General features: G+C 42.0%; 1 protein-coding gene and 2 long non-coding RNA genes across 4 annotated transcripts; 2 read left to right on the top strand and 1 right to left on the bottom strand.

Moving 5' to 3' along the window:
• Positions 1-1,129: 1,129 nt before the first annotated feature.
• On the top strand, positions 1,130-2,914 carry LOC111850887 (uncharacterized). The gene is made up of 2 exons (XR_002839897.2): positions 1,130-1,303; positions 1,775-2,914. It is a non-coding gene; the product is annotated as an uncharacterized lncRNA (long non-coding RNA).
• A 4,115-nt stretch (positions 2,915-7,029) lies between these two features.
• On the bottom strand, positions 7,030-16,014 carry LOC111850891 (myelin-associated glycoprotein-like). Of its 2 annotated transcripts, none has more exons than XM_023825258.2 (8): positions 15,706-16,014; positions 15,388-15,466; positions 14,663-15,019; positions 13,076-13,390; positions 9,828-10,094; positions 8,960-9,068; positions 8,552-8,588; positions 7,030-8,086 (listed from the first exon to the last, which is right to left on the bottom strand). In XM_023825258.2, the coding sequence occupies exons 2-8, from the start codon at positions 15,431-15,433 to the stop codon at positions 7,865-7,867; spliced, it is 1,353 nt and encodes a 450-aa protein (XP_023681026.2). In that variant the 5' UTR covers positions 15,434-15,466; positions 15,706-16,014; the 3' UTR covers positions 7,030-7,864. The 2 variants fall into 2 exon arrangements, with proteins under 2 accessions (XP_023681026.2, XP_023681025.2); XM_023825257.2 differs by having other exon boundaries at positions 15,388-15,463; positions 15,706-16,013.
• A 56-nt stretch (positions 16,015-16,070) lies between these two features.
• LOC111850892 (uncharacterized) lies at positions 16,071-18,150 on the top strand. The gene is made up of 2 exons (XR_002839901.2): positions 16,071-16,343; positions 16,816-18,150. It is a non-coding gene; the product is annotated as an uncharacterized lncRNA (long non-coding RNA).
• Positions 18,151-26,076: the final 7,926 nt, after the last annotated feature.

Below are 26,076 nucleotides of genomic sequence, written 5' to 3'. Positions count from 1 at the left end.
TGCGTCTGACTCTGACACTATTATATTTCTGTGTTGAAATCAAGTTTCAGTACTATATGTTACAGTCAGATGGTGGATCTGTTTGCTCTTTATCCATTCCTCACTGGCATACCTGGGTTTCTCCTTTCTAGTGCTGCCCTTTAATATCAGATCCCTTTATTAAAGAATCTCCTACGTGTGGCTGCCCTCTAGAGGATAAACAAAATTCAGCTACTTAAGTCAACGTTAATACATTTAACCCCAGTATGTCTCATGGTTTCACAGTGAGGCTTGACTGTATTTCCCTCCTCAATGATCAGTTTAATCTAACTGGTGAAGCTGAAGGCAGAGTGGGAAATTAGTTTAGTCATGACTTCAGAAGTTACCCTGACCAGGGATTCTGTACAATCAGAGATGGAGCTGCTGGTTGGGCTGCTCATCGCCTGCTTTTTCTGACTGATGTAGGTCGGAATGTAAAGTTTCAAACTGATTAATATGTATTAATCTGTTTTATAATGTTCACACAAAAAGTTTTTTTTTCTTTTTTTTATGTTTGCACCTTATATCTCCTACAAAGTGCTTGTGTATTTGATTCCCCTTGATTGGGGTAAAGAGATATAACTGGAGAGAGAGACAGAGAGAAATTTATATAAAGACCTATTCAACAATTGTATTGCTGTTGTTGTTTTATTATAGAGTAACTTATAGTACCACACAAATCTCACCAAACGAGTGCAAATGCTGCAAATAATTGTTTCATTTGATGCATATGTACAAAATATGACCTACCGGAAAGCATAAAGCAGAGAAGTCGAATATTTCCCTCCGTTTCAATATCTATGCAGAACGATTTTAGTAGGCAAAAAAACAGCACTACAGAAATCAATCCGTGTGTATTAAAGAACTAAAATTATAACTTTTCGAGTTCATTGTCAACCAACTGCCCTATGAAACATGAGACCACTTTTTTGTATTAAAGTGCACCGTATAATATTAATAGAATTTCGAGGTTATACAGTTGCAATAACATGAATCGCATTTTCCGGGTGCCCTGATTGTCACACACAACAGCCAATAGAATCAAAGGCGGGTGGTTAAATGCAAAACGTCTGGCCAACAGTAATAGGTCTCATACACGTGGGCTGCCAACGTGAGAACGTGAAACACATGGGAGTATATGCTGCGGAGTATAACTGTTCATGCTATTTACTACAAATATTTTGTTAAATATTTAAACGTAACTTTACCTGTTTATGTTTCTGTATGTGCTAAAGTGTAACGCTGCTATTTTACACTCATCACTGTATGCGTTTTATTTTAAAAGGTAAGCATAACGGGCTAGTCAAAGATAAATATGAACTATTTAGGTAGTGTTGTTTTTTTAAGTCGGTATCAGGATAGGGATGAATACAAAATGTACGTATTGTTGCTTTTGTTTCTACACAATAAAGGCGACTAAATTGTATTTACGTGCGTCATGCAGCTTGTTATCCACCCGTGTTAGTTTTCATAATTTTTTTTTGCACAATGCTGTAAGTAGCTGTATTATTACCATTAATGTGGTTACATTATCATTAAGGGTTGATATATAGTATTATACAGCCTATTCGTTCATTTTTTTCTGATGTTATGAATGTGTTAAGATTAGTTGACTAGTTATTCGTACTTAATCTTTTAGAATAGTTTAGTGGTTTTTCAGGAGTGTCCACTTATATTTTTGAGGCGTTTCATAGGCAGCAATTGAAAATTGTGTTTGTTTTATATTAACATTTAACTCCTTATTTGTTCCCTACAGGGCTTTCAAAGTTGGGTTCTCCCGTCCTCCAGTCCAGCTAGGGGACGCTACTTGTGTGATGAACCATCTGGCACCTCACTGTCTTTGAACGCATATTAGCAGATATATGGTCCAGCAATTTCACTGTATGTACAAGATCTAACTTGACCTTATATTTTTGTCAAGGTGGCTGCAGTCCAGCATTTCAGAAATTACATGCACTGTGTTCAGGTTTTCCTATTAAATCTTTGCTTAATAATACACAGATACTACATTATGCCCAGTAACTTTGTGTATAATATATAATGGCTAAAAAATAAACATGATTCAGCATCTAAGTCAGGCATATAAGTAAAACCACGCAATTGAATGTTTTAGTAACAATTTAAAGAGCCAATCCCCTTGACAAACTCTAGATGGTCCTCTCATATGTAAAGGTCATGCCCCGGTCAAAAGAGACCTCCAAAGATGTCAGGATGAGTGTTGTAAATGCTCACCAATCTGGAGAGGATTATAAAACCATTGCCAAACGTTTCGGGATTCATCGGTCCACCGTAAGAAAAATAGTCTACAAGTGGAAAAAATTCAAGACAACAGAGACTCTACCTAGATGTGGACGTCCGACAAAGTTATCCCAGAGAGCACTAAGGAAGATCATCCAGGATGTGCAAAAGAACCCCAAGACCACATCCAAGGATCTGCAGGCCTCACTTGCTGCAGCTGATGTCTACGTTCATGACTCAACTATACGACGCAGGCTGAATAGCAGAGACGTACACCAAAGGTTATCCAACAGGAAACCTTCCCTCTCGAAGAAGAATACTGACATCAAGTTAGGAAAAACTTGCCAGCATGACCTCAGCACATGGGACAAGCAGGTAAAAGCTGGAGAAACCTTCCAAGAGTGTGGGCCGCTGGACCAGCCCATCAACGTGCAAAACACCTGTGATGAAGACCAAGAGAAACTTGCAAAACCAGGTCCTAACTCAACAGCTTAGAAGCCACAAGTGGAGTTATATAACAAGATATGAATTAATACCATTGTGTATCAGTGACTGAGGGATGCATTGTATGACCCCTAAAGTTGCAAGTTGTCACAATAAACACTGTGCTTAACTTTGTTCTAAGTATGATATTAGTAAATGAATCAATTTCAGAGAACTTGCTGATTGAGTAATTCTTTTTCTATTGGGGTGTCACTTGCATATTTTATTTAGAAAACATTGTATGTGTGCGCATTTCTGTGTGTGTGTTCGTCTGCATGTGTGTGTGTGTGTCTGCATGTGTGTGCGCATTTCTGCGTGTGTGCGTGTCTGCATGTGTGTGTGCGCATTTCTGCGTGTGTGCGTGTCTGCATGTGTGTGTGCGCGTTTCTGCGTGTGTGCGCGTCTGCAGGCGCATGTGTTATTCCAGGGACATTCCCTTAATCCCAGCCATGCGAAGTGAGAGTTAAACTGGCTCGCATGTCATAGGAATTATGGTAAATACAAGTTGCAGATAAACACCCTTTCCACTCGTAGTTTTGACTGGGAAATTCTGAATTAATTTTGATACCCGAGTTGCGAAGTCGAGATGACCGGCAACCTTTGAACTATTTATTGAAAATAGGATTTTCCCAAGAAATAAGTCAGAAAAATATTTGCATCTGTCATTTTTCTTCATTTCACTGAGACCACAAAGCACTGGAATATGACATACTCGTAATCCCGACTTCACAAGTTGGAAGGAGGATCTTCCAACATATGAAGGCAACAGTTCAGTTTGTTTTAGTGGTTGAGGAGTATGATTGCACCAATTAAGGGTTTAAGTCAGTTGACTTTATGAATATATTTGCTTTGCTGTTGGGGAAATTAGCTATTAAGACCTTTGCTATGAGGGTTCAACTGAAAAATCACCTGAAATTCAACCCCTTCCCCCATTTTACCTGTTCAGGATCTCCTGTAAAGTGCTGGGCCCCCCAATCCTGCGAGGGGATCCATGTCCCTACTGTACCCCTGTATGGTATAGCTTCAAAGGGGGTGTGGTTTCTTTACATTTTTAGGGGAAGTAGTGCATATTCACATAATTACTTAATTTTAGGATTATGAAACATATTTAGATTTATCTGATTACAGAAGGAGATGCATGCAGTAGGTGTTGCAATTAGAAGAAAATGCATTTCTAATGAGCTAGTAAAATGAGGGAAACCAGTAATTTGAAATTGTTAGCCCACAGTGTGGTCACACTTCCTTAGCTGATGTAAAGGAAGTTGAAGTCAGTGCTTGTCACCACATTCCATGTCTCATGGCTATAAAACAGGCCTCCTGCTCAATTGTGGTGAAGGACCTTCCTTTATGTCAAACGTACTTGTCTGACGCACTGTTGCACTTTTAATCATGACACGTGACCATCACAAGGAAGCCGACAGTGACACTCTATAAACAAGAAGCAGGTCTGACAGAGTAGGAGCCCCCAAGCCATGAAAATGTTTCCTGTTTCACCAAACTCTCACATGTTAAGTAGTTTATTTCTATAGGCAGGCAGCACAAAGCAGGCGGCGCCGACAGAGTTTCACTCTAGTTTTATAGAATGCTTCTTCCTGTTGTCGTTCTTGGTGGTCTTGGGGTTAGGATTCAATGCTCTCACTGTGGCTTGGGTTTGATTCCTGCTCAGGGAATAAAAGGTTTGTGGGCAGTGGTGTCTTGATGGTGAGGGAATCCCTGCTGTTTCAAATCCCTGACCAGCAAAGCACCACTGAGGTACCCTGAGCAAGGTACTCAGGCGCTGAATTAGCTGCCCCCTGCTATATCACCTGTGAGTTAAATACAAACGATGCATTTTGATGTTGTGTGCTGTGGTGTGTCAACAATGACCACTGATCTCTAAAAAAAACCCCACCACACCCCCTCATCATCAATGGAGAAGAAGTGGAGAAGGTCTCCTGTTTTAAGTTCCTGGGGATCTTGATCACAGAGGACCTGAAATGGGAGGCCAATACAACAGCCATGGTTAAAAAGGCGCAAAAGCGGCTCTACTTTTTAAGGACACTAAAAAAATGTAACCTGTCTGCCGAGCTGCTTAAAAACTTTTACAGATGCTCCATTGAGAGCGTCATCACATACTGCATCACTGCATGGTATGCCAACTGCACAGACAAGGACAAGAAGTCTCTCAGTTGGGTGATAAGATCTGCGGAGAGAATCATTGGACTTCCCCTGCCCTCTCTAGACAGCATCTTTAAGACCCGCTGTCTCTGCCGGGTAAACAGCATTTTGCAGGACATAACACACCCCTCATACCCACTCTTTTCCCTGCTCCCATCTGGGAGGTGTTATAGGGCCTTTAAAGCCCGCACCTCCAGCTTACAAAATAGCTTTATTCCCAGGGCCATAGCAGAACTGGACAGACATGCCCCCCCAGCCGTATAGTGGCATTTTAAAAAGGATTCTAACACAATGGGACTCAATTTTTATTTTTTTGTTGTTATTTGCAATTTGTATTTATTTATTGAGTGAGTGTGTATGTGAGTATTGTTTTAGAGGCTGCATAAGCATGACACCAGTTGGCTTATTTGCTTGTGGTAGCTTGACTCCATGACACCAGTTGGTTTACTTGCTTACGGTAGCTGGACACCGTGAAACCAATTAGCTTACTTCGTTACGGTAGTTGGACACCGTGACACCAGTTGGCTTACTTCGTTACGGTAGCTGGACACCGTGACACCAGTTGGCTTACTTGCTTATGGTAGCTGGACATCATGACACCAGTTGGATTACTTCCTTACAATAGCTGAACAAGTTGTGTCATAGTTGTGGTGCTGAGAGCATTCGATAATTTTCTTAAAATACTTCATAACTACTGAGGTCAGGGCTACTGATCTGTAGTCATTTAGGCAGGTGTTTTTGCTTTTAGGATTTGGAATGATGGTTGAAGATTTGAAGCAGGCGGGTACTGTGCTTTGGCTCAGAATCTTTTTGAAGAGGTCAGTAACGATGGAGGCCAGCGGAGCAGCGCAGTGCTTGAGTGTTGCAGGTGACATGTTGCAGCTGCCTTCCTGATCTGACTCCAGAATATGCCTCTCACTCCATGATCATGGCTGGTGATGGGGGAGGCAGACAAGGTGTCACAGGATGGCTGTGGCCAGGATGGGGGAGGGTGGGAGACATCACTCATTTGGTTTGAAGGGTCTGCTTCCGTGACTGGAGGTATTTCTCTCCTGAGCCTTATCAGCCGTCCTGTCACACTGAGTGCTGTTTGCATTTCTCAGCCCCGACAGACACACAGACACAGACACCCGAGTCCCCAGCCTGCTGTTTCATTACAGAGATTCTAACAGATAAACTTAAAACTTTCTTTGTGTTAAGTCTCGAAAAAACAGAAGTACTGCTAGTTGAACCCAAGGCTGCTCAGAATAAGTTTGACAACCTCAGCCTTGATGGTCTTCTTACTCAGCTTAGCACAAGTGGTCAGAAATATTGGTGTCCTAGCAGATTTAGATCTATGTTTCAATGCCCACATAAGAAGCATTCCTATAACTGTATTCTACCATTTACAGAACATTGCCAAGCTTCGGATGCTGCTCTCCTTTCATGATTCAGATAGACTAATACATACATCTAATACTAGACTAGACTACACTCCAATAGCTCCTCAGCTGTGGAATAGTCTGCCTGGGTGGGTGGAATCAGCAGCACTCCTCCCTGCTCTCCTCTTTACCATGGCAGTGGGCACGTCCTCTGGTGTTGGCAGCTGACAGCCTGTGAGCTTTTCAGCCGATCGGACCACAGGCTGTAACCTGGTCTTGGAGAGGGAGGAGGCAGCAGGAATGGTGGTGGATGGCAGAGTACAAATGTATCGATCATTTATTAGAACATTTATCAGAACAAATGATGATAAACATGCATAAAATATCTTTCAGCATTAATAAGTAATGTAATATGAATTTTACTACTAAAAAAAATCATTCTTAAACATTTGTACTGCTGTGGTAAGACAACCAACTCAAAATTGAATCGAATGAAAGACTGGATTTAACCAGCAGGTGGCAGCAAAGTGCTTGTGAAGAAGAGGCCATCAGTGGCACAAAGCACTGGCTGTACAGGTTCCCAGCAGACAATCCAACACTGCACATCAACCTCTCTGTGTTTAAATGGCTGGACAGAATGAGAAGGGCCCCCTCAGACAGGTCTCACTGCAGTTAGCATAACTATTTATTTTACTGCTCAGCTTACCTAACACTAACTCCAGGAAAATACGAAATGAATCCAGAAATTGTAAAAACTTTCAAAATAAGCATCTTATCTTAATAAGCTCTTTAATGATTCATTTGTACTTTCATAATTAAATAAAATATGACAAAACATTGTTTTTAATAAAAGAATTTAATTGAATACCAAAAAGCAACATTGCATTTCCTTGTGTAAGTTCTGTAAATAAACAGAATGAAAGCTAATGGGGTACATTTAACCAGCAGGGGGCAGCAAAGCACTAGTGAAGAGGATCCCACCTGCGTATAATTTACGGTACTGCACGTTAAAGTATATAAATATTAATATAACTGGATACACGGTAAACTGTCCATGTGTTCAGGAAGTTTATTTAAAAAGAACGTTATACTGAATACAAAGGATGTGTCTTTAGACATTTGTGCTTGTTTCTTCTGACAGTGGGACTAGTAGCAGGGGAACAAAGAACAAAAAAATAATCACTGAAAATGGACATTTTGTTTATAATAGCTGTTGTGTCCCATCCATCCATCCATCCTCAAAGTGCCAATCCTGGCCAGGGTCATGGGGGCCTGCAGCCTATCCTTCAATGCGGGGGTACACCACGACTGGGACACCAGTCCACCACAGGACAGCACATTATTTATAGTATGCATTTTCATATATATCACTAAAGTTCACCTGGTGTCCCTGAATTTCATTTAACTTTGTTCCTCACAAAGAGTATTAAAAAAATACATGCAATGTTCATTTATTTCATTCTTATAGGACCACTGTTGTATATGTGGTCTGTCATTGACCAAAACGTCATTATGCAACACATGACTTTACTACATTACTGCCTTGCGAAAGTGTCACTATCAAGGTGTTCTGCTGCAATCAGAGCTGTCATCTCCACAACAGAGGACTAACTACACTGGGTTGATAAGCTGTCAACTGCGAAAGAATTGGCATAGATATTGTCAATGTCATCTTCTGATTGGTCAGGAAAGTCATTAGGCTTTTCAAGGTGAAACATTATTGAATTGTCATAGACTTCTTCATCCGTGGCCCATCTTGACTGGTCACTGCTAGAGAGGTACGCGTTTGAGTGAACAGTGTTTTGCATGTTAACGTAAACTTTTTGGTCCTGCAATACAGAACAGTTGGGGGAAAAAATCAGAAAAGAGAAAATTATCCTTCACTCCACAACTCAGCTGAATCAGAAAAACAGAAATAAAATTCTTAAGAGGAAATAAGCATAATATTTCTGGTGGAACTTTAACTGACAGAAAAGTGTCTATCCAGAGCGTGGAATTTTCTGAATCACACTGTGTGTAGAAATCACTTTGGTTTCACACAAGCATCTCACTACTTCCACCCCTAAGCTAGTGAACCTCATATGACAGGCAGCTCAACTTAGCACTAAAGGAGCAAACAAAAAAAAGCCAGTCTTACCACTGACCATTTTCACAAATGCTTAGAGAGGAGCAGGAACACTAAACAGTCAGTACCCCGTCAGAGCTCTCCTGGAGCAAATCTACCATCCTGTCGATATGCAGCAACCCTGCTTGTCAAGCATGTATGTTAGTGTGTGTGGGAAAGTCAACCCTACCTTCATATCTACAGAGCTTGATGAGTCCCTGGATCTTCTACGTTTGGGACAAAACAGACAATTTTAGTTTAAAATAAAAGATATAATGAATGTTACTCAATGCATATATCTCAAGTCTAGAAAAACACTTTGTTACTCAGCTGCAGACCATAATACCCATGAACATCACAGATTAACAATCCCAGGTCCACTCTGCAGTTGTGCCATTGTGCACCTTCATGTTGCTAATAGGGAAACATTGAACTTGGTGTTCAAAAGGACTCTTAAAGAGGCACTGCAGGAATGTTAGCCAACTCCTTTACGCTCAGCTCTGCATGTAGAATGTTATGAATTTTAAACAGTATAACTTTAGAGCTGTCTATCTGCCAATGAACTAGAATATCCCATAAACACAAGAATTTATCCTACCTGCAGAGACATAGGACTAGTCCCAGCAACAGCAGGACCAACAGCAGTCCTCCCAGTCCTGCCAGCCACAGACCTACAGTGGACGTCTCCTCTCCTACAAATGTAAGGTCTGTGCGGGATGGAATTTTAAATCACGCACCCGCAAGATTCTGTCCCACTCCCGCCCGCACCCGCAGAAGCTTGTCATCCCGCTCCTATGCCCATAAAGGAAAAACATTTAGCTTGACTATGCTTATTTTCAGGCTAAGAATAAAGGTGAGCCTCAACAAATAGGCTGTGATTTTCACATAATAATGGGCTAGTCATTCTTTCTAAAGTTTGGTTAATTACTAATAAGAAATTTTATTTGTTCTCAGTTGTATATTTTGTACTGGAGACTTATGTGTACTTTTTAACTGAAAAGGGGTACAGTGATATGTTTATGATTTGGTAGTAGACTGCACAATTTGTGAAAGTTGTTACTGAATAAAACAAAGAAGCAGACTTGTGTAAGTCATGTTGGCCGTGGATTTCTTCCTGTAGCATAGCGGCGCAGCTTTTGTGTGAGGAACATGACCATTATATTTATATTAATACATTATATTACTTAGCATACTCAAAAAATTTCGCCACAACACTACAGCAATTGATATGTATTAATGCTTAGTAGTTGATAAAGGGGTAAAAAATGGTATCGTTATTGGCAAATACTAAACATTTTAATATTGGTATCGATAAATTATATTGTGCCAGATCCCAAACCAGTTTCTACAAGGACAGGCGACATTTCTGAATTTACGCGTGCAAACTCATACTGTGAGGCCTCTGAAGCTTAACGACGTCGTTCAAGTTGTGAACCCCACCCTCTTCCGCAGTGGTACACACTGACCTTTCAACCAGAGCTGGATCACCGAAGAGTTCTGACTGCCGTGGGCGTTCTGAGCCTGGCAGAGGTACAGACCAGTGTGGGCGGGTGTCACATTAAAGGCGAAGTCCTGCCCAAAGCCGAGACGTTCAGCCCCATCTCCATGCTGGCAGAACCAGGCGTAGCTCTCCACGGGCGGGTTGCCGTCGCTGGTGCAGACCAAAGTCACCAGGTCGCCTTCTGTCAGTGGGTCGGGCGCACTGATGGTGGCGTTCGTGTTTCTTGGGGGGTCTGTTCAGAGGTGATGGACATCGGTAAAAGGATGGGATTATGTGACTCCCAAGCTGATGCGATCACACATAAAATCACACATTTTTCAGGTCCCCACAGAGGCCTGTAAATGTGACGTAAAAAGTTTTGTATTTTGTTTGGTTACTTATGGTTAAGGTTAGGGCTGGGTAGGGGTTAAGGGTGTCATGTTGGGATTAGAGTGTTCCCCACATAAACAAATGGAGAGTTCCCACAAAGATATAATTACAAACCTGTATGTGTGTATGTGTCTGTATGTGTGTGCGCCTATGTACAGGGATTTGAAACTGAAACACTGGCCAAAACAGTGTTTGAGGTTTCACAACTTTATATGCACAACCTGGTGGCCAAGCTTCACTGATCGCACATTCCATCAGTAAGAGCAGAGTGTGAAGGCTGAATTAGCAGAAAAATAGCACAGCTGTACATAAAATGTGGCAATCCAAACAATACAAGGGAAGACATATCAGAGTTCAAAAGAGGACAAATTGTTGGTGCATGTCTTGCTGGTGCATCTGTGACCAGGACAGCAAGTCTTAGTGGTGTATCGAGAGCCACGGTATCCAGGATAATGTCGGCATACCATCATGAAGGATGGACTACAACCAGCAGGAGTAACAATGCAAGAGGAAGATGTCTGAATGTCGGGGTACTAAACCGGATTGTATCTGAAAAGATAAAACCACAGCTGACCAACTCACTGCAGAATTAAATACACACCTCCACTCTCCTGTTTCCACCAAAACTGTTGGTTGGAGCTCCACTGGGTCAATATTTGGTGGGGCTGCTATAGCCAAACATTTGGTCACTCATGCCAATATCAGTTTCAATGGTGTCAGCTGTGCAAATCTTGTGAAACATATATTGTTCACTGATGAGTCCACCTTCACTGTCTCTCACATCCAGGAGAGTTACGGTGTGGAGAAGCTCCAAAGAGGCTCACCACCCGGAGTGTTGTGTACCCATCATGCAGCACAGAGGTGGATCAATGATGGTTTGGGCTGAAATACCGTTGCATTCTCTAGGCCCACTACTTGTTCTAGATTGACAAATCACTGCAAAGAATAACAAAACCATTCTGAAGGACCATGTCCACCCAGTGGTTCAAACTTTGTACCCTGAAGGTGGTGCCATGTATCAGGATGATAAAGCAGCAATACACACAGCAAGACTGCTGACAGAATGGTTTGATGAACATGAAAGTGAAGTTGATCTCCCATGGCCTGCAGTCACCAGATCTGAATATTACTGAGCCATTTTGGGATGTTTCGGAGAAGCCGAAATGTTTTCTGCAAATCAGCATCACGTAGCGACCTGGCCACTGTTGCAAGAGGAATGGCTCAAAATCCCTCTAGCCACTCTGCAGGATTTGTGTCTGTCATTCCCAAGACAAAGTGATGCTGTACTGGCCCCAAAAGGAGGCCCTACACCATCCATTTTCTGAAACCACTTAACCCTGACTGGGGTCACGGAGCCCATCCTGGGAACAATGGGCGCAGGTGGGAACCAGCCCTGGGCAGTCGCCAACACACTCACAGGGCTAATGTGGACTCACCAATCAGCCCACCCTGCACACTTTCAGAGGAAACCAGAGCCCCCGGCGAAAACCCACACGAACATGGGGAGAGCGTGTGAACTCCACACAGAAAGGACCTGGGCCTGAACCCAGGACCTTCTTGCTGTGAGGCAGCAGTGCTGACTGCTGTGCCACTGTGCCACCCAACCCTCCACCATACAAATACATTATTGGGATCAAAAACCAGGTGTTTCAGTTTCACTGTGCATTCCCTGTGTACGTATATACATGCATCACATGACACCTGCTCAGCACAGGACCAAAAGATGGTGCAGAGAGTGGTCAAGACAGCACAGAGGATCTCGGGCACACAGCTCCCGTCGGTCCTAGTGAGCAGCATCTTGAGAGACTCCAGCCACCCAACACTGCCCCTCTCCTGCAAGCGCCTATAGTCCATCCACACTCACACTTTCACATTCAGAGACAGTTTCTTCCTCAGTCCAAGACCGGAAAAAGAACCTTTGCATTTCTAGGCCGCATTTAAAGGAACCTTTGCAATGGGACAGCCTTGTCACGCCGCTGTGATGCCTTCTGTCTTGGAGCGCAGCCTTATTAGCAAGCTGCAGCCCCTGAAATTGGACACAGCTATAGTCACTCAGTCAGAGTGAACTGATCAATGCGAGCTAGTTGGTGTCCTTTACCAAGTCAGTCATTGGCTATCTATCATCACGACCATTTTACTGATGTAGTTTACTGATCTGATTTACAGTCATTTCCTATTTTTCTTATTTTCCAGCTATTGGAGTCAAGTTAAGATTATAGGTCCCATTTGCGGGATGCAATCTCCCTCATGGCATGCACAGTGCATGTGTTGGAAGAGATTCTCTCTTTAACGTCATTGTATCCAATATCCAAATTCCATTGTGTCCATTCAGAGGCAAGTACAAACTCCTTAGGTACATCCTGGACTGGATGCCAGTCCATCACAGGGTATATAGAGCAGTGCGAGGCACAACCGAACACATTTTGGTATTTTTATAAAAGCAACATACACATTTCTGCTACAAATAAACAATTTAGGTTTGTTTCAAGAAACTGGCATTCTTGTACAATTGCACCAAAAAGTGACAGACACAGCTCAGTAAAAACAAGTTATTGATAAAGAAAATTACTTTTCATACTCTTTGCTGTATATCTTCACGAAAACTCGACCAAAAACTCTTACAATTACCCGTTAACCGTCTGCTAGAGATGTGGTTAACTGACCGGAAGCACGCCATGCTGTACCCTGTGCTGCTATGTAAAAGGTCATTGTGACATTTAACCCCGCGTTAGGTTGTGCCCCGCGCTCCCCTACACGCCCTACACACACACGGGCAACTTAAAGACTGCAGTTCAGCAAACTACATGTCCGCATAAAGCATCAGCGAAGCGACCAGACTCTTACAGAAAACCGTGAGAGGGGGGCTCCGCGTGGTGGCGCTGTGGCTGCCGTTCGTCTGCCGGGCGTACGCGGCGGTACACGAGATGGTCAGCCCGTGATGGAGGTGCGACGCACTAAATTCCAGCGATGAGGTCGCAGTCAAGGTGCCGTCCTCGTTCGTCACCAGCGCTCCGCGGGCGTCTCCCAGAAGCGGCGTCCATATTAAATCAGGCGGCAGGCGGGGACAGGGGGCCGGAGCCGTGCAGGACAGATTGAGAAGGGTGCCCTCCATCACGGCCGCCACCGACACCGGGGACAACCGTGGTTTGGGTGGAGTGTCTGTGGGACAGGAACCCGTGTTGACGCTTCAGAGACAGTATATATATATATATATATATATATATATATATATATATATATATAGACATATTATTCAAAATATTCAGTATTTTTGTCGTTGGGAAATACGCGCAAAACAGTAGGCTAAAATAACTAAGAACCTATCAAATAAAGATCTTGCTAAATACAATTACATTTTCCCCTAGACTAAGCAAACAAGTAAATAACATGTACACGACAAAATGCAACATTCATTTTGAGGAATTCTTGCGACGCCCGTAAAGTTTAAAGATATGTCCAGCATAGTATTCACATAATTCAGCTTCCTGCCCCAAATCATCAGGCTGCTAAAAACTAGCGCCCTGCATCTGTCCTCGCTGTATCAATTGTATTGCATCGTGTTGCAGGCCTACTGCACACTGTTCTCAATATCCAGGCACAGAGTCGGACTAAGTGGGGATTTATGCCCAAACCCTGGCCGTTTTGCATTCATTTCTGGGGGGAGCTTTGATAAACGATGCCACAATTCAAGTATATTCTGATAAATATATTACTGACATTTCGTGAGGAAAATTAATAATAAAATGCATAGTGGAGTGTTTAAGCAGTCTTACGTTTTCAGCCCCACCGGGTCTCTTTCTATTTTTCTACCATCCATCGTTCAAGAAACTTCCAGTGATTGGCCATGGCACGCGCTTAGCTGTGACACCTCCGCGACCGCGCGCTGCGCTCACTCTGAGTCACTCAGCTTTAAACAGCAGGCGGTCAACCTCACGCGCGTGCCGCATATTCCCGCGTTTCTGTATGCAGAGCAATTGTGATCTATTGTGTGTGCGCGTGAGAGAACTCGCTGGTTAACATTCCAAAGCGTTGTTGTAAAATTTTAATGTTATAAAATTATTTTGCTCCCGACCGGCTCAGTCTTAAGCTTGTCATATTATTTTGTTCTTGACCGGCACAACAGCTAAGCGGCCCACTGGGAATTGCCACTCTGGGCCTGTCAATATCCCACGTTTTCCGCACTTTATTAGTAGCCAACTTTCTACCTCTCTGGCTATCTGCACATCCATCCCCAATAAACCACCTATTTATTCCATATTTATTGTTGCATTCCCCATATTTGACTGTATTTTGTCTTGCGCTGTCTCAGCACGTATTGCACTGCTGGTTGTCTTGCCCGCCCCCGTAGCACAATAATTTCACTGTTTCCTAGAATACATCAGACAATAAAAACTTGATATTAAGGTGTCCTTATGTTCAGCTGTCTCTTACCTGTAATTTGTATCAGTGTTTCCGTTGGGAAAGTCATCAGAAATCCACTTTCAATTCTGAAGTAATACTTGTCGGTGTAATTCTGGTGGAGTCCGTCGAGGATGGTGGTGCAGTTCTTCTGCAATAGGTCTCCGATAATCTCGCCGTGAAGCAAGTTGCGGCTGCGGGAGGAGGTGAACACATCGACGCTGCCTGTGAACCACGGCGAGCCTTTCCTCCACACCCCGCCTGCCGGTTTACTCAGCTGTCCAAGGTAATTATCAGGCAAATCAAAACCGCAAGGGATGAGCAGGCAGGAATCCTCCAGGGCATCCAAGTGAGTGGGCACCCAAAGAGACCACTCAGCGCACCGGACACCTGAAACCGGGGCAAAGGTTGTAATCAGTGCAACTATTAACAGGCGTTCAATGCAACCGTTAATATATGCACTCAAACGAAACTCTTAAAAAGACCCTGCATCTTAAAAGCGGAAGGGCAAGATCTACAGGAACATGAAAATGAAATCTTATTCAACAGCAGCTGGTTCCAACAGCCCAAGCAATTGTTGTATGAATAGTATTATTATTGTTATTATTATTGATGTAATTATGATTGTCATTGTTATACTTATAGTTTAACTTACTATTAGCACATAAATAATAAATTCAAAATATTGTCTCACTAAACGAGTTCAAATGCCGAAAATAATAATTTCATTTGATGCAGATTAACGAAATATGACCTACCGGAAAGCAAAAAGCTGAGAAGTAGAAGTCGAAGATTTCCCCCCATGTTTTAATATCTACGACGATCAGCGTTTAGCTTCTCCGTGTGGAAAAATGATCAGGGAATGGGGACAATAATCTCCACGTTATTTTCGCAGGAATGAACTGGGTGGGTCATCTGATTTAGTTTCTTAATTTTCTGCAATATCTCGGGACTTGACAGCATGAACACTTATCAATACATTCAAGTTAATTTATTATCGTATGTTCTCTTATTATTATTATTATCATTATTATTATTATTATTATTATTATTATTATCATTATTAAGCTTCTTACCTGAAAACATCCTTCATAAAAGGTGAATAATAGGCATAAATATAATACGTGTCTTCCTTACAGTTGTCGACCGCTGACTCGATGACAAGTAAGCTTTTTTTAGACACCGAGCTGTCGGGAAATTGCAGTTCTGCATTCATTAATCGTAGTGCCCTGACTAATTTAAGAATAGTTTTAAGAGGAAGCATAGCACTACAGAAATTCGTGTGCATTAAAGAACTAGAATTAGAACTTTTCGAGTTCATTGTCATCCAATTGCCCTATGAAACTCGAGACCACTTTATTGTATTAGGGTGTACCGTATAATACTAATAGAATAACGAGTTTATGTGGTTGCAATAATATGAACCGCATTTTCCGGGTGCCCTGATTGTCACACACAACAACCAATAGAATCAAGGGCGGGTTTTTAAATGCAAAACGCCTGACCAATAAGAATAGGCTTCAGACACGTGGGCTGCCAACGTGACAATGTGAAACACATGAGAGTAAACGCTGCGGGGTATAACTGTTCATGCTGTTTATTACAAATGTTTTGTTAAATATTTCAACATAACTTTACCTGTTTATGTTTCTGTATGTGCTAAAGAGGAACGCTTCGAATTGCAGTCTTTTCTGTATACGTTTTATTTTAAAAGGTAAGTATATGCGGACTAGTCAAGGATAAATATGAACTAGCCTAGGTTTTTTGTATGTCGGTATCAGGATAGGGATGAATATAAAATGTACGTATTGTTGCTTTTGATTCTACACAATAAAGGCGACTAAATGAAACTGTTCATTGTTTTTACGTACGTCATGCAGCTAGTTATCCGCCCATGTTATTTTCAAGACATAATGCTGTAAGTAGCCGTAGCATTAGCATTTATGTGAAATTATTATTGAGGATTGATATATATAGTATTATACAGGACATTCGTTAGTCTTTTTCTGATGTTAATGTGTTAAGCTTTGTTGACTAGCTAAACGTATTTAATCTTTTAGAATAGTGTAATGATTTGTCAGGAGTATCCAGTTATATTAGTTATATTTCTGAAGCATTTCCTAGGCAGTATTTGTAAGTTGTGTTTGTCTTAAATTAACATTTAACTCCCTGTTTGTTCCCTACAGGGCTGTCAAAGTTGGGTTCTCTCATCCTCTAGTCCAGCTAGGGGACGCTACTTGTGTTACGAACCATCTGTCACCTCACTGTCTTTGAACACATATTAGCAGATATATGGTCCAGCAATTTAATCGTATGTACAAGATCTCTCAACCTTATATGTTTTTCAAAGTAGCTGCAGTCCAGCACGTCAACTCATTTGGGAATCAGGTGTCATCAGTCCAACTTTGGCCCCCTGTGTGGTGGAGCCAACTTTGCCCGTGCTTTGCAATTCTCTTCAAGAAAGGACTGACAAATCTGTTCAGTTTCCATTTCAGTCCTGAACTGCTGACCGCATCCTTTATTTTTTCCCTGTTCCCTGTTGTCTTTTTGCAGTATTCACATTCAAGATGCACTGTGTTCAGGTGTTCCCATGAAATCCTTGTTTAATAATATAGATACTAGATTATGCTTAATAACTTTGTGTATGAGTATATGATGGCTAAAAAATAAGTATGTTTGTTTAATCACCTAAGTCGGGCATATAAGTAAAACCATGCATCTTAATTGAATGTTATGCTAACAGTTTAAAGAGCCAATCCCCTTGACAAACTCTAGGTGGTCCTCTCATATGTAAAGGTCATGCCTCGGTCAAAAGAGACCCCCGAGGATGTCAGAATGAGTGTTGTAAATGCTCACCAGTCTGGAGAGGGTTATAAAACCATCGCCAAACGCTTCGGGATTCATCGGTCCACCGTACGACAAATAGTCTACAAGTGGAAAAAATTTAAGACAACAGAGACTCTACCTAGATGTGGCCGTCCGACAAAGTTATCCCAGAGAGCACTAAGGAAGATCATCCAGGATGTGCAAAAGAACCCCAAGACCACATCCAAGGATCTGCAGGCCTCACTTGCTGCAGCTGATGTCTACGTTCATGACTCGACTATACGACGCAGGCTGAATAGCAGAGATGTACATCAAAGGTTATCCAACAGGAAAGCTTCCCTCTCGAAGAAGAATACTGACATCAAGTTAGGAAAAACTTGCCAGCATGACCTCAGCACATGGGACAAGCAGGTAAAAGCTGGAGAAACCTTCCAAGAGTGTGGGCCGCTGGACCAGCCCATCAACGTGCAAAACACCTGTGATGAAGACCAAGAGAAACTTGCAAAACAAGGTCCTAACTCAAAAACGTAGAAGCCACAGGTGGAGTTATATAACAAGATATGAAATTAATGCCATTGTGTATCAGTGACTGAGGGATGCATTGTATGACCCCTAAATATGCAAGTTGTCACAGTAAACATTGTGCTTAACTTTGTTCTAAGTGTGTTATTAGTAAATCAATCAATTTAAGTGAACTTGCTGGTTGAGTAATTCTTTTTCTATTGGGACGGAGGCACTTGCATATTTCACTTAGAAAACATTGTTTTGGTGGTTGAGTATGACTACACCAATTAGGTCAGTTGACTGAAGATACATATTTGCTGTACTGTTGGAGAAATTACCTATTAAAATAGTAGTGTCCCTAAGTGAGGACTTCAAAGACCTTTGCTATGAGGATTCTTTCCCTGCTGCACAAAATATTCAAATGGTGGGGGTCTCCCACTGTAAAATATGCAAAATGCTGAAAATCAACCCCCTTCCTCCATTTCACCTGTTCAGGATCTCCTGTAAAGTGCTTGGCCCCCTAATTCTGCCAGGGGATCCATGCCCCTACTGTGCCCCTGTGTGATATAGCTTCAAAGGGGGTGTGGTTTGTTTACATTTTTAGGGGAAGTACTGCATATTCACATAATTACTTATTTTTAGGATTATGAAACATCTTTAGATTTCTCTGATTACAGAATGAGATGCAAGTAGTGTCCATTGCAAGTAGAAAAAAATGCATTTCTAATCGGCTAGTAAAAAAAGGAGAAACCATGCAGTACCTACTCAGCCCCACTGGGAGAGGAAAAAAACGCATTTGAAATTGTTAGCCCACTGTGTGGTTACCCTTAACTGATGTAAAGGAAGTTGAAGTCACCACATTCCATGTCTCATGGCTACAAAACAGGCCTCCAGCTCAATTGTGGTGAAGGACTTTCCTCTTTGTCAAACGTACTTTTGATATCTCTGTGCAGCAGTCATATTTTTGTACTTAGAAAGGGGAAGAGAAACCGTGGTATTTCCACCACTGTGCACATACTGCTGTTTCAAAGGTGCAAGGGTAAAAGAATGCAACAAGAATGCTTTATTAAGTGTATCAGATCTTTCTTTCAAACACGTTCAAATCTATAATGGGTGAATTTTTCTGGTTTCATCAGTCGCTTTCTGGCTAAAAATAGCATAAGCCAGATGACAAAATTGCATAATTAGGATTATAGTGCACAGCAATCCCATCTGCGCTGGGTCTCCAAATACCTTTTACACTATTGCAGTTTAAATCATGTCACATGACCGTCACAAGGAAGCCAACAGTGACACTTGATAAACAAGAAGCAGGTCTGAGAGTAGGAGCCCCCAAGCCGTGAAAATGATGTTTCCTGTTTCACCAAACTCTCACATGTTGAGTAGTTTATTTGTATAGCCAGGCAGCACAAAGTGCTTCACATCACAACAGACAGAGCCAATAGAATTTCACTTTAGGTTTATAAAATACTTCTTCCTATTCTTCACTCATTCTTATACTGCAATGTTGTCTGTTATTTCATGACTGTTTGCTCTACTGTCCACCCTTTATCTGTCCTCTCCTCTGCAGCTGTCTTCCTCTGAACATACATGGCAATAAAACTCTTTACCCTCACTAGTTCATTGTCTGCTACTGACCATTAAAGTTTTTTTTTGATTGTCACAACTGGATGCTGTTGCTTTTTATGTATTATACAATGCAGCCTAGAAAGCATCTCAAAACCAGCCGCCCGAGAGTCGAAGCATGAACAGGAAAATCTCTATTATCTGTGCAAACGGTAGCTAAATTCGTCGAGTCTCTTTCTTTAAAAACTAAAAAACGATGTTTGTCTTAACAAAGGTAACGGAAGCACAAATTTCTTCTTTGCGTTTGTACAGCTTGTAAATCGTAATTCAATATTTTGCTCACTCCGAGCTCCCTGCTAGACAGTTATATGTACCTCGTCACTTGTAATGTTGGTAAAATCAGTTGTATTTTCTTTTTTTAGACAACAGGGGGCATTCTCGTTCAGCTAATATTTAAAACACCAGCTTGTTTGTTCTCCGCTTTACGCCAGCTCCGCTAGAGGTGCTGTTTGCTTGATGATTGCTGTAGCACAAAATGCATCTGAGTGTGGAGAATAAAACATCCGGTTACCCACTTCTGACTACACTTTCCCTTATGCAAAATCGTGTTGAGATTATTTGCGAATCTATGGATTGTAGAAAAGGTTTAATTACGTGTGCTGTCAGGGGATGCCATATTAACTGGTACAAACAAAAAAGACTGAGAAAGAATGTCACAACTATGAACCGCTTGCCAGTGTTTTGGGTGTCCGGTGTTCTGACGATCCAGACGTGTTATCGAGCCTTTCTGCGCATGTGCAGTTCCACCGTCTTGGGATTAGGGTTAGGTTTTAGGGGTTAGGTCAGGGGTGCCCAACTGCAGTCCTGGAGAGCCGGAGCCCTGTGTAGGTTAGTTCTTTCCCTGTTCCACCATAAACGATTCAGCTCAAGAGCTGTGTGGTAATTAGCACAAGGAGTTGAATCATGTGTGTTAAATGAGGGGAAACCCAAAAATGTGCAGGGCTCTGGCCTTCCAGGACTAGAGTTGGGCACTCCTGGGTAGGGTAAGGGTTTTAGGGTTTAGGGCTTTAAAAGGGATAGAGCTGATACATATGGTTGAGCTTCTTCCTGTACATGCTGAATGTATGTCAGATGGTCGCTCCCTGATTGCAATCTGTCAGAGAATAAACTGGTGACCTGCAACTTCTCCACGTGTCAGCTGTGAATCTCTTCACGCGGTGGAGACTGCTTACTCCAACAATTGTCAACAATACAATTTGCTGTTATTCACAGTAAAAAGCAATGCGGCATTACTGTAAATAACGAAGAGATACACGGACTCAGAGGTGCCGTTGTTATTGCTCCCTTTAATGCATTTGCAGCAGGTAAACAGTTCAGCTTCGCGCGCGCTTCGTACATACTAGTGCTCTCTGGTATGAACAAACTACATTACCCATAAAGCCCTTGGTAATACCTGATACGGTGGCTTCACCAGCCCAAAATACACAACAGTAAATAAAGCTAATTTTGATTCTTATGTCCAATGTTAAACTGAATCCAGCCCCTACACTGTCACCCTCGTCACTAACACTCCAATTGCGCGTGCACGTGCATTTTCAGATTCAATGAAGTGTTGCCGAAACCCACAAGTGGTCTCCCTATGTTTGGGGAAAAAAGTTCGAAGATGCGAAACACGGTCCGACACAGTATGGGGAATTCATGAAGCTTTATCGGCTCATCACTAGTTTGTGGCTAAAAACGGAATTAAAGGAAGGAAAAATAGTTCTGCAATTCAGTTATATCGGTATTCCAAAATAAGGTGAATACAGGTAAAAAAAAAAAACATTCTAATGAACCACTGGATACTTGTTCCTGTTTTGTGCGTGTGTATATACCCACACACACACATACATACATACATACATACATATCTTAAAATTTGGACTCTATAAATTAGGATTTTGTTATCTTGTTCATTTGACTTCCTTTGCTGCCCCCTGGTGGATGGGCTCCCCCTTTGAGTCTGGTCTCAGTGTTTTGAGATAATGAAATATGAAAACAGGCTATATACTGTAAATGAAACTGAATTGAATCTATGTATCAGAGTGTGTGTGTGTACAGCTCTGGAAAAAAATCGAGACCACTCCATATTTTTCAAAAAATACATTCAATTTTCTGCAAAAGCTTGTCCTACTCTGGGTCGTGGGTCCGGAGCCTTTTTAAAAATATGCTCCTTTAATCCTGGTTTTATCCTGGTTCTGCTGCCAGAAGGCCACACTGTGCAGCAGTTTGCTTCCAGGCTCAAACTTTCTAAGACAGCAGTACTCAAGAACAAATTGAAGCATGAGACACTGGCAATGACCTAAAACCAGCCTGGTAGAGGGCAGAAGCAACTTTCTAATGCCAGAGATGACTGCCAATTTATCCAACAGTGCCTCATACATTGGATGATGACCTCATGTGACCTTCAAAAAGAATGGAGGACATAAAGGGGTGTGAAGTGCACTACCAGGACAGTTAACACTGTTAGGACTCCCCTTATAGACCCATAAAGCCAGGAAGAAGCCCATCAATGTGAAGCAGTGAAGAGCCAGGTTGGAGTCTGAAAAAAAATGTGTATTTTACACAGATGCATTAACATAAATTGAGAAATAAGTGAAACTAAAAATGTTGCTTGTGGTTTCTTAATTTTTTAAGGGTACATCAGCTATAAATTGTACTCATGTAGGAATTATTAGCTCAGGTAATTTTTAATATCTCCACCAATATGTTTGAAATTAATTAAAGTTTAATTAATTATTATTTACTGCTAATTATTAACCAATTGTTATGCCGAATGGTCGGCTCCTCCAAACTCAATTGCAGTATCCCTGTGGGTCTGTTAATGTAAGACTTAAATGGGATTCACTAATTACCAATATCGCTTAGTAACCTGGGTTAGAAGGCTCGTCCAGCGAGCTGCATCACCAGGTAATGTACACGATTGGTAGCGAAGCTCCCCTCACGACCAATGAGAGAGAGTCTCGCGATATTTCAGGCGAGTTTGAGGTTTCAGAGCATGTAGCAAGATCGCACAGAGGCAGGGACTATTGTGAGCACTCAATGAACGGAGGCTGAAGTTGTGTAAAAGACATGCATCCTAACACACTACAACTAACATAAGACAGACATTACACTTAAGACAAACAACAAACACGAAATAACGGAATAGAAACAAACAATGTAAATATTGAAATGCAATGACCGGATTTAAGTGAGTAACTTTAAAAAGGAAATACTGTTCTGCAAAGCAAGCCCAGTTTGTGGAAACACGACCCTAAAGTCATATAGCAGGTTAACAGAACAGCTTAAGTTGTTAGAATGAAAGGAAGTTGGTTTACTTGGCTGCTGAGTAGGGGGGGGGGTCTTGGCAGTTGGTTGCAGAGCTGATGAGCTGATGGGATGATGGTGAGGGAATATTTCTATAAGGGGAAATTGAGGGAATGATTCTATAAGGCTGTAACTAATCGAAACGAGAGCTGACTGGCGCGCCGGCAAGGCAAGGCTACCTAATCGGAACAGATAGAGGGGGCGACAGAGAACGTCAGCGGCCCCTACTTATCTTTTAGCCTTCCAGAAGGACAAGTACTAACCGACTAACTAGAGTAAATGTCAAACATGTGGTTGTCACGTAGACGGAAGGTACCGAGAGGGGGAGGGATGCCCAAAGGGCTTTAAAAGGGATACAGCTGATACATATGGCAGAGCCTCCTCCTGTACATGCTGAATGTATGTCAGACGGCCGCTCCCTGATTATAATCAGTCAAGAGAATAAACCGGTGATTTGCAACTTCTCCCCGTGTCAGCTGTGAATCTCTTCTCATCCACGGACCGGGTGGAGACGGCGTACTCCAACAATGGCACTCAGGAAGGCGCGGCGTTTGGAGCAGTGGAGTGGAGCCCCTTGGATTCTCTCTCCTGGTGAAGCTTTGTCTTGGTTGCAGTTCTCTGTCTAGCTGGGCCTTCACCGGAGGGCTTCTTGTGGGCTTCTCTTCTCCTGGGCTGATGTTCTTTCTGCTCCTTCGGCTGATGGTCTTTCCTGCTCCCGATAATCTTTCTCCCCTTCTCTTTCTGAGGTGCCAGGTTTTTATGGTCTAAAGTTCATGAATAGGGATGACCAGGAATTCGACTCCTGGCCCAATGGCTGGCCATCCATTTGGCGGGCTTTCGGAAGGGGGTCTGTATCAGTCCTTTTGGGATTTATGGCCCGACTGATTCTCCCTTTACTGATGATTTTCATTAAGCTAGTATAACTTTTCATACATCCACTTTCATGGTAACCACTGACCAGATTTGGAATCAGGAGTGATTGTCCATCAGTTTGACATCAAACATGCCATACTAGCTTCACAGGTTCAGAGCTGTCTTAATTGTATTAATTGATTAAACAATTAATTATTTTATGTATGTGACTGATTCACATCAGTATATGATACAGGTGTTTTGGGTTGCACCTCAACAGATGTTACACTTTGTGCAGACATTACATCAAATATTCATATTACAAACAGCACATCTTATCCATAGATAGGCGTGGCCGTTAGTTTGTGGTAATATCAAGATAAGTTGCACATCTGGACTCAACATATCTTGGTTGGTGTGGCTTATTCCAATTGATCTTCTCCAAAATGGATAATGTACACCTTAATTCAGTTCTTTTTAATATAGCACGGTAGAACAAAGGAAGCTTGCTAAGGTACCAAGATCAGATAAGGACAACAAAGGAATGTGGAGGAAGAAAAGGGGGGGGGGGGGGGTTAAACAACGGAAGAAGAGTCTCTGAAAGTTAGGACACACTGGTTACACTAATTTTCCAGATTCTTCTGGTATACCATGAGAACAAATATATATACAATAATAGCTATACCTATTTATTTATTCAAATTTATATGTGTTCAAGTGCAAAGGGGTAAAATAGGTGATACTCCGTGAACATGGTTATAAGGGTGGCACACAAAACACTAAGATTGTCTAAGGAGACATACAAACATAACCTATCTGTATATTGAGGCTAGTAGTCGTGAGTAAATCAATATACCGGGTATACAAAAGCCAAACTTAAATGAAACTTTCTTTAGGGTGTTGGTCTGTTCGGTGAGTGGTATGCAAGGCAGGATGTCTGGGGAGGGGGTTGTGTGCCAAGTCGAGGGACCCCTGTCCTTGAGGTCCACTCTGCTTGTCTGTAGGTCCCTAAATCTTTGGGCAATAAAAGTTGGAGTGCTGGCCTCCCTTGTTATCTGTGTGTGTGTGTGTGTGTATGGGGTCACTAACCCCCCTTTTGTGCCTCTCATACCAGGCTCGGCCTTGTCTCAGGCCACCTGGAATTTAAGCTCTGTGATATGTGCATGTGTGATCCTACACTCATTAGAGTCGTTTCTGTTCGCACCCACAGTGGGGTGTGATAAAAGTATGCCACTGTGATATATAACCCTAGATAAAGATGAAACCCACCTTTGTTCCCCTATCCTTCATCCTTCCCAACCTAGGGAGTGCCAATTAGTTTAAAAGTTGGGCCCAGGTGCAATAACTCAGGATGGAATGTTCTGCAAAGACAATAGTATCTCTGAAATATGCAGTAACCCAAGTCCTCCTGAAGGTCCTACAATTGCTTCGAATAATCTGTGCCCACTGCCTCAATACTTGTTATTGTGTGCATGTGTGTGTCCAGTGTTACAACTTGCATTGCTTTGTATGCTGTATGTCTGTCTGAGAGGGCTTGGCTCTGTGTTGTCTGTTTGTTTCACTTTTGTTTGCTACTCAGGGAGTTATTCTTTGTTAGCCTGTGTTTTGTTTATTTTGCCCTGGGTCACATCCAAAGTCTATCATCAGTGTGCTGTAAGGGAAAGATTGTATATAGAGCTGAATTACTGTTGTTTCTTAGTCCAAATAGAAAATAAAAATATTCGCTACATATACAGTATTGTCAGAAACCTCAGCCTCAGTCGCAGGTCATGGGCCCTGCAGGATGATGACCCAAAAACATACAGCTAAAAGCACTCAAGAATGGGTGAGAAAAAAACATTGAATTATTCTTAAATGGTCCTACATGAGCCCAGATCTTAATCCTATTGAACATCTATGGAAAGATCTAAAAATTGCAGTGTGGAGACGCCACCCTTCAAACCTAAGACAGCTGGAGCAGTTTGCTCAGGAACAGTGGGCCAAACTACCTGTTGGCAAATGCAGACGTCTCATTGTGAAGTACAGAGATCGCTCATTGGCAGTGATTGCTGCAAAAGGTGGTGCCACTAAATATTAAACTAAGGGTACCATCTTTTTTGTCTGTGCCATTTTCATGTTACATTATGTAAAATATTATAAACGAATTAATAATCAAAAGCAAAGTCTGATTTGTGTTAAATATGGAATAAACAATAAGGGATGCCAATAAACTTTTGACGATAGTTGTTTTTTTGTGGAAGAGGGGCAAGGAGCATGCACTGATTACAGTGTGTAAGGAGCATACACTGATTACAGTGTGTAAGGAGCAGGCACTGATTACAGTGTGTAAGGATCATGCACTGATTACAGTG

Source organism: Paramormyrops kingsleyae, chromosome 4 (genome assembly GCF_048594095.1).
Source record: "Paramormyrops kingsleyae isolate MSU_618 chromosome 4, PKINGS_0.4, whole genome shotgun sequence".
In the NCBI taxonomy this organism is placed as follows: domain Eukaryota; kingdom Metazoa; phylum Chordata; class Actinopteri; order Osteoglossiformes; family Mormyridae; genus Paramormyrops; species Paramormyrops kingsleyae.
The sequence above is the reverse complement of the archived record's forward strand: the minus strand, read 5'-3'. Positions and strand labels throughout refer to the sequence as shown.

Bases quoted from the DNA above. Each gene is read 5' to 3' on its own strand.
- LOC111850891 (XM_023825258.2), bottom strand. From the start codon at position 15,433: ATGGGGGGAAATCTTCGACTTCTACTTCTCAGCTTTTTGCTTTCCG. The intron at 9,069-9,827 runs GTCAGTGTGTAC...CATCCCGCACAG, and splicing joins GATCCAGCTCTGGTTGAAAG to ACCTTACATTTGTAGGAGAG. The intron at 8,589-8,959 runs GTAGGATAAATT...TCCCAAACGTAG, and splicing joins CTAGTCCTATGTCTCTGCAG to AAGATCCAGGGACTCATCAA.